The sequence below is a fragment of the Necator americanus genome, chromosome IV, assembly GCF_031761385.1.
Source record: "Necator americanus strain Aroian chromosome IV, whole genome shotgun sequence".
In the NCBI taxonomy this organism is placed as follows: domain Eukaryota; kingdom Metazoa; phylum Nematoda; class Chromadorea; order Rhabditida; family Ancylostomatidae; genus Necator; species Necator americanus.
The window spans coordinates 34,871,703-34,884,857 of record NC_087374.1 but is presented as its reverse complement, the minus strand read 5'-3'; the positions used below and the strand labels follow the sequence as shown (position 1 = coordinate 34,884,857).

At 37.5% G+C, this 13,155-nt stretch overlaps 1 protein-coding gene across 1 annotated transcript; it reads left to right on the top strand.

Annotated features, from left to right (window-relative positions):
* Positions 1-2,632: 2,632 nt before the first annotated feature.
* Positions 2,633-2,912, top strand: RB195_003693 (uncharacterized protein; the record flags this gene model as incomplete). The annotated part of the gene is made up of 2 exons (XM_064201452.1): positions 2,633-2,710; positions 2,781-2,912. The coding sequence occupies 2 exons, from the start codon at positions 2,633-2,635 to the stop codon at positions 2,910-2,912; spliced, it is 210 nt and encodes a 69-aa protein (XP_064057333.1).
* Positions 2,913-13,155: the final 10,243 nt, after the last annotated feature.

Below are 13,155 nucleotides of genomic sequence, written 5' to 3'. Positions count from 1 at the left end.
AAAACGAGACATCACGGAAACTGCGACGCTTTACAATGTTTGGATCTATGTACATAGAACAGCCTAATTATATGGAATCGCCTGGCTGTGAGGCGATAAATTTACATTTATAAATTTTACTCTTTCAGATTTTTCTTCACAGTTTTGAGAAAAGGTCTCAAAGGCGTCACGAGATGATATGGGATTCCTTCCGTGATATCGTAGAAGGACAGCGATCATAGCGATGTTCGGAAACGTCATCGGCACGCAACATCTTACTTCCACGGACTGCTATCATTGATAATTGATGTTTCTCAAAGGAAAACCACGTCTCGGGTGCGATGCGAGAATTTATACTTTCGTGTATTTCTGCAGATTTTCGGGGTCTGATTATGAATAGTCTACATTTCTTGAATTTCTTGAACAGAGGTTGTGCAGACCGAGGATTTATATTCTCCAGAGTGATTTTCGGCTAAGGATTTTTATTGCGGACATTGAATGAGTCGTGGGATTGTAAAGTAATCCATGAGAATTGAGTTTATTGTTGTGCTACGCCGAGGTAATCACTAAAATGAGAACCTTTAGTGAGAAGGAAAAAGAAAAAAATAAAGCGCTTGGAATCAGTGAACACCCTGGGGGAAACCAGCGTGTTCGATTTCATTAGAGAACCAAAAAAATTAGAAAAAAAAATCAGAAAAAAAAATTCAGAGTAATGAATGCGTGTGCCGCCTAAAGAATGACTATAGAGCAGTATCTGTGGTATATTTATGCAATAAGTGTCCTTATTCTCTTAAGGATCCGTTGCCAGCTTGTCGTTCGCGCAGGGATGAAAGGCTTAAGGACGAGGTCGAACCTTTATGCTTCCAATTCCGCCTTTAAGAAGGTAATAAAGAAAAACAATCAGGATAGGTAGTTTTTAGTCAACTGTGTTGAATAAATATGAAATAAATACAAATAAATAACTAAACAAACAGATAAATAACTAACTAAAGAAGTTTATTCTAGCAGAGTCATGAAGCACTTAAGCCCTGCGCTTCATACAGTCTATACAGAAGAAATACGGTCAGAATAGCACCGGAGAGGTGTGAACCGTTACTGTTCAGTAGTTGTAACCCGTTCACATAACCTGCCTTTAGTTTTTTTCCCTGCCATCTCACCTTGACAGCAACAGTTCATGTTACGTACATGTTTATGTTCAAACATTACTGTCCCTCTGTGACGAAGAATCGCCAGAGGAGTCACCCATTTAAGGTGTGAGATGCCTGGCAGACTGTGTCTGGGCCGCGATAACCATTCCAGCTATAGAATATCGCCTGCTCTATAAGAGGGCGGAGTCAGTGTTAAAATTTTGAAGCTTGTAAATAAAAGTGAATTGAACATCATTCGAAAGAGCGTCTTTTTGTGAGAAGAACTTAGTATTTGAGGTACTGAAAAAATCCATAGAGGCTGCAAAAATTTCTGTTTTGTGAAAAAATTTCCTCAATTTGGTCACTCGAAAACCATGTCTAGCTCTCATCCAATGTTAGCGCCCAATTCACTTCTCGTAAAGGAAGGAGAGTTCTGGGCAAGTACCGAATCGCGAGACTTAAGCGTTCATTCTAAGCTGTTGACAGCTGTTCAAAAACTGGACCAAATAACGAAATAGAGTAATGTTGTAAGTTTGACACTGGAAAAACTAGACATTTTCAAAGCTAGAAGCTTACAATATGAACTATTGTCAAGTACAAGTTGTTTGCTGAAAAATTTCCGAGAAGATTTTTCACATCTTTGAAAGCATGACGTTTTATTAATCTTCGATGGAGCACTTTCGTGAATTTCTGAAGAGAATGGAAATTTCGGACCAACATATGATGTGGGGTACCAAAATGCTCTAAATAACCTCCTGATTACGGATGTAATAAACATTTTGTCCAATTTTAAGAAATAAGCGGAAATCCTATGAACACCCCTTCCTTCCATGGAGATGTATCCGCGGGATATGCCAATGGAAGGATTGCGGAGGTGTGAAAGTAATTAACGGGGCTTTGCCCGTTTTCAGGCCACACATTTGTCAAAAGTAAATTCTCGAAGTGTATTTGAAATCAGCAGCTCATTTATTTTCGAATGGTATTTTCAGAATTTAATTTTGCCCACTTCTAAGAATTCCGACGGTTTGCGACGGATTAATCCGTCGGCGACGGATTTTGGGACACAAGTTAGTAGCGGTGTTGTAATTTATAGTGCATATTTATTATTATTTATTTATTTTTATATTTATTTATAGTTATAGTGTAATTTATAGTTTATAGTAACTGAACGATTATTTTTAATTTTCGCAAGGAATTAGAGGAAATATCCAGAGGAAGACATCCAACATCTCGCTTCAAAGTCTTTTTTTTAGCGCTTTTGGTTGAAAACGATTCCTCATGCAGTGATCGAAGAAAAAAGGTGTATTAAAGCATTCTGTAGATAATATTTTATCTGCAGAGTAATTGATCTCAGAATTTATTCAAATAATACTTCAAATCTATCATTTTATTTATCGCTAAATTTGAATATTTTTATAATTTTTTAATGTTTCTAACTGTAATTGATTGGTTTCTTGATGAAAACCGGTGTCATAGGCTTTGCACTGCAAATATATATTCAGACGAATAATAGAGGAACATAAAAGATGGAGTGCACGTCGTTGACCGTTCCCTTCCCGACCACGCATTCCACTTCAAATGAGAATCATTTGACGTCTATGAACGTATGTACGGTTTATACAGTAACTTTGTAGGTGGATCAGTGGATACATCGTGCGTTTTTTATTCTGTCAGACAAATACGGTGCTAATTTATGGACCCTTGGGGAATGTGAAGGCTTGGATCGTTATAGGACGGATCCGAACCATCAACCGTGCAGCCTATCCTCTTACCTATTGTGCTAGACTCTTTCCACTAAAGAAATGACTTATTTGACTTGAACGACGAGCGGATCTTACGACTTCATCTTCAGCTAAAGCTCGCATAGAGTTCATCCATTCGTTGTTATTCCATAATCTTCGAGAGGTTACGACTCGACTGAACTCCCCATATAGAAATTAAGAATATTTATCATTTATCATTTATTATTACTCAATCATTTATGTCATTTATCATGAAGTTATCAATTTTATCGTAACACAGATTACATTGCTTATATATACGTCAAATAAATAGTTGACGTCGCTCTGCAACACAAATAAACACAACGATAGTTTCGAATAGAGCCGAACAGAGCGATTGAAGTGAAAAATGTGCCTAAACAAGTTGAAAAGCATGTGTTGCTGGAAACTGATGGCGCTCATCCGATTAAAGCCGCCGCAGGGTATGCAAACTTTGAAAATTTTCTTTATTTATCTCCAGAGTTCACCTCGTAAGCCTTGACCCCTTTAGCTGAAGGATATGTAGACAAAACTAGCTCGTAGATGTTTGAACGGATGCATAGGCAGTGATGCTGCAAAATAAGGATCAGATAGGAGCAACAATATATTCACCAAATAATGAAAAGAATATCCTCGAAAACGGCAGACCACAAAACTGAAGACGTTGGGATCTGCCCACGAAAAGATAGAGTTAGGAGTGTAGATTACTAGCATGAACGTGTTCACACTCAATTTCTCCTAATCATCCTGAAAAACGACAAGAGAAATTCTTCTCTGTGCGATTTTTCCTACGATACACCTTATAACGTTACCCTTTGCGTATGCTTCGGTCCCCTCAGCAGCTTACCTCTTCGTTTCACATGGATGGGGTGGTGAAAAAACTTCATTCGCTGTTGTCTGCTCTCTCAGCGATGCGGCACGTGCAGAAGAATGGAGCGTTAACAGGTGCCTCGTAGGGAAATTCGTGCAGGAAGCGCTTTTTCCACGCCTCTTTCAGAACGACTGAGGAGAGCTGAGCTTCTTCACGCTCGTACTCTCATAAGCTACACCTTCATCCATTCATTTTCGTGATGTGACGCCTTTGACCGGATTTCAATCGTTAGAAATTTTTGTTAACATGTGCAAATTTATATCTAAACAAGAAGTTTAGATGTCCTGCAATGAGTTAAAATTAACTAAGATTTTTCACATCATCCTTCCTAGGTTTCTCCAAATTATTTTGAAAATTTGTACTGATATGTCAATATAATTTTCTATCACGGTAACCACTGATTTGAACAGATTTTTATGAGAATTTTTTAAAAAAATAATATGCTGTACTGCTCTACCGCGCAATCTGCTGTACTGCTACATCACTGGTGTTGAGGTGAACATTCAAAGGAGCTAACAGAACGAAAATCTCCAGTGTCGGAGACTATAAGGTTACCTCAAAACCAAGAACATCTTTAATACCTAAGATTTTTTCGTTTATTTATTTTTAATTTCGTTTTTTTGTCCTAAAATCTACCTAGGATTTGTTAATGGAGACAGCCGACATCAAGGAAGCATCACACCCTGAAAATCCTAGATTTGAATTCTGACGCAGTATATTGGCCTGTCGAGATCGTTTCCCTGACAAAATCCAGAAAATGCTATAAGCAACATTATTGTGTCACACGCCTAAGCCGCCTTTAATCGCTATTTGTAGTGCAGGGTTAGCAAATTCAGGAGCAGAAGAGAAAATAATTCTCCATGAAATCAGGCTACCTGGAACACGCGGATGCGCGGCGGGAATCCCAGAAGAAATAGTGGATTAGCGTTTTATCAAAAAAAAAAAATTGTTTTCATAATTGTAGTGCATACAAAAGCGGAAGAAATAAAAAAGAACATTCGAGTGTTAGAGTGGTTTTCTTTTTTTCATTCGAAAATTGACGATCCTCCACAATAAATTGCACAAAGTTCCAAACGTCGAAGGTGTTGTAACCACCAAACTCTTTGTATTTTCCACAAATATGTGGATGTTTATTTCATTTTCTTAAATTTAGTCAAAGGATTTTAGGCGAAATTGAATTATTCCCATAGGCTGCGTTTTCCTTCAACCTCGCTTCTACAAGCTACCAATTATTTCGATCGATCGCTTCCATTTCCTTTGCGGGAGAATCTCTGAGAAGCCCCATCGATCTATGGCGCAACACGGACCCAGGTTTCAAAATTAAAAAAAAAAAAACTTTGAAGAATAAATAAAAAAAATAGTTGGAAACAAAATAATAAATAACGAAATAATAATGAATAATAGATAAATTGTTTAAAATTTTTAAAACCTAAATATAAGTTAAAACCACAGAAAATTTTCAATATATATATATATATATATATATATATACTATAATATGCTTACTTAAAGGCATCACTCCACGAATCTGGGGTGGTGCGGGTTATGCCTATACGGATTCGTAGATTATGGAGAGGGGGGTGATTCCGTCTATTTCTTCCTCACTGCCGGAAAAAAATGACCCAAAAAATACGGCTTCGAGCGTTCCAGCGCGCAGCGCAACGAGTTCGATTGGAGCGCGCCAGCGTTGTGCACGCGCTGCATCTTCCGGGCCGTTTTTTACGGCAATTAGGAAGAAATGGACGGAATCACCCCCATCATCCCCGCACCACTCCAGATTCGCGGGGTGATACCTTCAATCAGCGAGCGGGGGTTATCGCCTAATCCACATATTCGTCGAGACGAGTGGTTCTTCAACGTTGTTCTATCTAAAATTCTAAATTTAAAACAAAAACTCGCACAGAATCCATCCATTCGTTACCGTTCCATAGCCTACGGGGAGTGGAGCCCCCACGTGGACTGTCTATCAGCACTGAGTGACCCGAGTACCTCATGGGTGACAGTATCCGGCACAGTCTGCGTAACCAACCGCAGACTTGTTACCGAAGATTTCGCGCTCTCCCTCTGGGTATTTTACCCACTTGGGTTGTGGCTTGAAGGTTTGCCAGATAACGGGAACTTTTTTTCCAGTGTTTGGGTGACTTCTGCCATATAACCGTGCAAGTTATATAGTTCGTACGTGAACAGAACGTACAGAAACATTCTTGAATGGGCCTTGTACAAGCCACACTCAGACTCATGTACGCTTATTCAAAATAAGGATAGAAGGATAACGTTTCCGGCGTTAATCAATCCACTTGGGATCTTGCGCCTCCACGTTCACTTCAATCTAGGATTCTTTGGGTTCGGGTTCACGAAGATGTAACTGACTGGCCGATGTGCAAAGTCAGTGTTCTTATCCTCCCAGACAAGATTGGTACCAATCGATTTATCGATGGCTCGGTGAGCACTAGGGCTGATTCGAACCTGCGATCAATCGTGCAGGAAGCGGAACCTCTGACCGCTACACTACACCCATCCTATTTATTCAAAATATATTTATATTATTTATTATTTTATATATTATTACTACCTATTTTTCATGTATTATTATTTTATATATTATTTACTTTGGATAATAGATAGGTTTCTGCTTACGTTTGTAGAAGTTCGTGCCTTGATGGAGAATTTTCATTAGTGCAACCTCACCAAGACACAGCACCTGGTAGTGGGGGAGATTGAAAAATTTCAGTTTCTTTCCGTTTTCTTCGGTGTTTCTTCATCAGCTATCGATCTATCATCTTCAGTTCAGTATCGGTTTTATTTGCACACGGATACATCCATCATTTTCTCACCGGGGAGCACTATAAATAAATGTAGCATACGTTACACATTTCGTACACAACCACAGCATTTCTCCTTCGATAAACACGTCCTTACAGTAACTCTACAGGAAAAAAAAAAAGAATGTTTCGTGGAAATCAGCTGTATCTGTTAAAAAAACAAAACTAAATTAAATTTTTTGAAATATGTAGCTGATTTTTTTCAGTCAAATAAGTAATAACAAAGAACGTTAACGTATATTATTTGAGTGAGATTTTTTTCGGAATTAAGCGGGATTCAATAAGAGTCGACTTAGTGTATTTTTGTTAACAGTATTAAGTAGAAGAATGATTCCTGAAAAAATTATCTCTTACCTCAAATACTCATATGTATTTTTTCAGTACAAAGAGATAAATAAATAAATTAATAAATAATAAATAATAAATAATACACATATGTAGTTTCTATCATGGTCAATTCCGACCAATGCCCCTAACATTCAAGAAGATGCAACATATTAAAATATAAATAAAAAGACATTACATATAATATTTTAGTGCTGTCATATACTGAAAGACTTATGAGAAACTCTCATTCCTTAGAAACAGTTACAGTACTGAAAAGTCTTACAATTTTTTTGGATTTTATATAATTTCATTCTTTTCGATTTTATTTGTTATGCTTCGATCAAAAGGCAGCCAAGTATATTATTAGTATTATATATATATAGAAGTATATTATTATTTTTATATATTTATACAAGTATATTATTATTTTTATATCATTATTTTTTTATTACTTACTATTTTTTTTAATAAAACAGATTCTTGAACAATAATTACATTAAAAAAACTTCAACCATTCCTCGATTTTTCATGTTTATGCTGTCTATGTTCATATGTTTATGCTTATCTATTTATTTGTTCGCTCATTAAGGACACCTTCTGGTAGTCATCGAATCCTGGGAGAACAACAATGACAACGAAAACACGAGCGGAGAAAAACACAGAAGAACAAGTTTCAAGCGCTATCATTGAAGCGCATATCATTATTACACACAATCAATACACAAAATGACAAATGGAATAAAAAATTGAATTTGTCAGAAGTCGTGGTCGGCGTGGAAATGACAGATAAATCGATCAGTTAACAAATGATATAATTTTATCACGAGGACTCTCAAACATCTCAAAAATCATCAACATTTCTATATGTAATTTCTTTTATCTTTATTACTTTATTATTTACTTTTTTTTTTAGTTTTCTTCTACACGATTGTTTAATGCTTAGGAATTCTTTAGTCTTTATTATTAATTAAAAATGGGAAGTAACTGGGAAAACTTTGGAAAAACGGAACTGGATAATCGCCCAATCACCAGCTACATACCTACCTACTTTCTCCCATTTTATAATTCCAGAGCAATTATTTGTCCTAAATTGTAATAAAAAATATTTTATATTATATTATTACTGTCATTTTTTTATATTATATTATTATTTAATTTATTGCTATTTTTGTATATTATATTATATATGTATGTGGATATTCTATTTACATATATATATATATATATATATATATAATACTTATTACATATACATATTAATTATAGTTGTATATAAATTAAAGTCAGATATTTTAATAAACAGCACTGTACAAAGTCAGAATTTCTGTAAAGAGCAAAAAGAAGCAAAAAGGTTAGGAATAAATGAGATGAGTGCACGACAACTAGTCTCTATTTTTGTTTCTGTCTTTTTTTTTCCAAATTTTGTCAATGTTCTTCTCTACGACCTTGGAGAAAGTGCTAACTGTTTCACAATTCTAATTTATTTATAAAAAATGTTGTTTCCTACCCCCTTACCGTAGTTTTCCTGCCTCTACAACTTTCTTCTAGTATCTAAAGCTATTTTCTGTGCTTCTACAAGTTCTTAGACTTTTATTTTTAAGAAAACGGGTCTACTGGATTTTCACAGTGTCCGGTAGTGACCACGAATAAAACAATGAACGAAGTCAATGTATTGGGAAAGCGTTAACGTTAGCCATCATCATCATCATCGGAACGAGTGTAGCGTAGTCGGTAAGCGGTTCGGCTGTGACTGCCCGATCGATAGATCAGCTCGAAGCCGCTCTATGCCAACCAGGCTCTTCATTCCTCCGTGATCCCGCTCATAAACTGGTACATGGCTTGTCGGGAGAGAATGAAAGCAATGACTTCACATATTGTGTAGCCTCGGGCAAATCACTGCATAGACGGCTGCACACGTGTCCATAAATTTCATTTCATTTATTTTTCAATTAATAATTTAATTTTTTCCAAAAATTTTAGTTCGCGTTCGCGTTTCTCAAACGGATCCGAATTAAATTCGGAAGTGTACGCGCATCCGGCAAGGATTCGTGAATACCGAACCACCTCATCGTTCATCTTTTAAACAACGGCGATAAATACGACAATAATTTCTTTTCGCTTCTATATTATTCTTTTTTTATTCTTTTTTTCAAACGTGTATTGGCTCAGTGAAAAAGTTGCATAAATAATTTCACTGAGAAAAAATTTATTTTACAGCAAAAAAAAAAATCTGGAAAATGAACACTCAACATTGAGGACTAGATAAAGTAAATAATAATTATAAATAATTTCACAGAGAATTTTCTTCTTTTTTTTTCTTTTCAACCCCTTTGTAGCGAAAAAAAAACTTCGAGATATGATGCGTAGGGCTCGGTCGCTTTACATATGTACCTGCAATAATACTACCGCATCTTCACGAACTGGATAAAAAGTACAGTATGCTCTGGTCTTTTGTACTTTATCCAGTCCTCAATGTCAAGAATTCATTTTCCAGAATTATTTTTTGCTCTAAAATAATTTTTTCTCAGTGAAATTCTCTATACAAGTCATTCCATGACCCAATACACCTTTGAAAAACCTCTATGATTACGAAGTGCACCAAAAAAAACGCGTGGATGCATCCCAAATGGATGGATACGCCGGAGACTTCATCCTTTACTTCTAACTTCTTTCCTTTTTCCTTTTCTTTCTTTTATATTTATTTTTTTATTAGTCTTTCTGTTATGCTTTGTGTTATATCTGTGGATTATATTTTATGCCTTCTATCACTTCTGTAAATCATTGATAATCGGATGAAAAAAAAAATTCCGACGTTGAACTGTCGCCAACTATAATTCAATGCAAAAATTATTCAAAAATTTACTCTTTGACCGTGATCGAGTAGTTTCAACTTTGGAGGTTTCAATTATTCACGTGATCTCGACAACAAACCACAAACACAGCGAACCGGATGAAATTCGTTGAATATCGGGCGTCGTTAAAGAAAAATCGTGTGCTCAATTGAAAATTTTTTAAATTTATTACCTGTGACGTGTGTGGCACACAGTGGTAAAAACATCACAGCTGAATCCGCACGATTAATGGTTTGAACCCTCCGCTCCTAACCTGGAACTTCTGTCTGATCCTTATGTGATCCAGAGTTAGGACCGTAACCGTAATTTGAAAGCTTTACGTTCGAGGTGGGACCCAGTTGCCTAAATGAGGTTCTGAACAACAGTGAGAACAAGGGTCGGGTCAAAACGACCTGAAGCTCGGTGTAGTTGCATAAACGACTGCCCGGTGCACTTTAGCGTTGTTGTCGGAATCGAAAATCACAAATCATCGATGCAGTTCGTGGTGGTCCCACCTTGATCCCAACCGCCAAATCCACGCACCGAGCTCCATGTCGTTTTGACCCCGCCTAATGTCTGGTCTTCGGTTCGGTCCCTTCGCGATGTCGCTTCCTTGCACGTTTTCCTTCTATTTGTTTTTTAAGTATGTGACGCCCTAATGGGACCCAGACCCCGAATCGCTATACAACGTTTCATTGCATGTAGCTTAGTGAAGATGTGGTTCACTTTAACATATCAACGATCAATTCTCACACATTTGAAGCGAAAAAACATACGTCATAGATCAAGTGCAGATTCCATTAACGAGGCTAACTCGTTCATTTTCTACCCTTATTCAAACATCTCTTCAACGTCTGGGTCCCATGTTCTGGATGTATCGTCAGCGAAAGTTTTGGAATGGTCGTGGTGTCATCTCTGGATTAGGTACTAAAAATCTACTATCTCTTAGTTGCAGGTGAACCCCAGGCGATTGATCGGAAGCGAATACTCTTGTTTACTTTATTCTTTATCTTAATTATGATCTGTGTCCCCTAAACTCTGACCGAAACGGAATGCATACGCTTGGAAATTCAGAAGAAAAGATATTAAAAGAAAAAGATAAAAGAAAAAAAAAAGAAAGAAAGACGGAGAAAAGTTTAATTTTCTGTAAATTACGAAGTTGTTCCCTACTACGTCCTAATTTGCGAAGCGCGAATTAGGACGTAGTAGAGAAAGCAATGAGCTCGTTTCATATCTTGTTGGCATGAGAGATTTCTGGAATTTCTGAACGCTTTTATTGGAAATTAGTAATATTTATAGTAGCCTCCAGTTATTTCCAGCGCTGCAAGCGGCTTTTCCTTTGAACGAGCAGCTATCTAGGATAAAATGGAAGTTTTTTTTAACGCATATCCTAGAAAGGCTAACTTTTCCGAAGTTACATACGTAAAAGGAACAAATTCAAGGTACTTAAGACGTTTTCAAATAATATTTTTGTCATTTAACAGCGGAAATTCTCCAGAATTTTCGATTTGTCCGATGGCTATCGGTGCAGATTTTCCAATCTATGAAAAATCTATGGAAATAAATGTAATTAAATAAAATAAATAAAATAATACATCTCTGAGATCACTGTATCAGAACACATTTTCTGATATCCTTAGATCCGAAACAATTCCTTTCACCCTCTGTTCAGTTAAACCGAAAAGGAAAGTTTGTTTTCACAGACATCTAGGAATTACGACCCAAAGCTAATCTCTTCTAGACGTTTCCGGTTCAGTGTGGAAAACTCGTACGATTACGTGGTGGTGGTGGACGTCCTTCGGCATGGATTAGCTGCAATACGTAACATACAAATCTACCATCAGGTAGGAAATTCTTCATACTTTTCCTAACCATTTTTCACTCACTGAAGTAGTAATATTTATATTCTGACCGCAGTTCTCATACCTTTCAGTCCTTTAGTGGTGAGAGAAAAACAAACTAACGGGACTTACAGAAACTACAAGATTATAAGATGAGGCGGATCCTGTGCTGGCGCTTTTTTACTGTGGATCCTGATGCCTCCATTCAACAGAAATTTTCCGGACGATTTACTGTAAAGTCCAGAACTACGTCTTCCGTAAAGGACCGGCTATATCTGCAAATAACTTGGATTGCAACTTTTTCAGCAGCGCGAGCACGTTCCCAAATAAATTCACGGATTAGCTTCCAGAACGAGGAGTGGTTTCTGGTTTTCTGGTTTAAGAAGTGATACTGTAAGTTAGGAAAAAAAACCTTTTTCCACTGATTTTCACGCTCTTTCATGCATTTTGCATTCCATTAAAATTTCTTCCTAAAGTTTTTCGTTTCCCATAACAGCTCCACGTGTTATTATGCAAGAATTTCATCAGGATTTTATGAATCTTCGTATGTTTTTGCGATGAAGGAGAGGAGATTAAAAGATAATATCTTCTAGTAGCTGTCGTCAGTTAAGGATGATGGATCGTTGCCTTCCAATGCCAATATAAACATAAATCTTTAGAATCTTTAGAATCTTTAGAATCTTTAGAATCTATGCGAATCTCTCGCTAAAGATCGCCGCCTCAGACAGTTGTGCGGTTTGCTTTTTTCGTCGGCGAATCGTCGATGTTGATCGTCGCGTCGTGTCGTGAAAGTGGTAACGTTCGCCACGCCACGAAGAAGAAGAACCGGCTTCGTACGAATCTTCAGAAATCATGGTGATGCGACTGGAAGCGAGCGAACTCGGCGCCAGGAACACGATCATCGAGCGACATCTAGCGTTCATACTTCCTTTCTTTACACATTCCCTTCAATGAACAATGAATGACTCAATCAACAACTACGTGACACAACAACAACAACAACAACAACAAAAGCACTAGCAAGTTCTGGAAGTGGCCCGGTTAAATTGAATCATCGTTTCCGTCCCAGATGGGGCAGAAGGCGATGCTCCGTGGTGTTCTACTGGAAAAATTGATGTCGCCAGGAAGATTTCCCGATGTTCCAGTGACATCCGGGGATTTTTCGACAGCTCCCACAAAACAGATTTTTCCACTACTTTTTCGACGCGTCCATATGACTGAGCGCAACGTTTAGCTACGTCCGTAAGGAAAACAAGCGTAAGACGGCCTGCTTCCGTCGAACAAGACCGTCTCAGCGTTGGCGCACAACGCTTCGCCGAACGTGATCTGTGGTGCCAATACGGTGACACCGCCGACGAGCAAAGCAATCTTCGTCGTCGGTCGGTCGGTGGGTCGGACGGACGGACGGACGGTCGTCAACGACCGCCTATTGCTTCAAACGCATTCATCGGGTTCGGCTGCTTTAATGTAATGTTCCCGAATTTATTCGTCTTCGTAGCATTCCTACAGTGTTTAGGCGCACGTTCTTTTCAATTTCTTTGACCTGAAAGGAACTGTCATCACTATTTATTTATTTATTTATTTGTTTCTATTATTT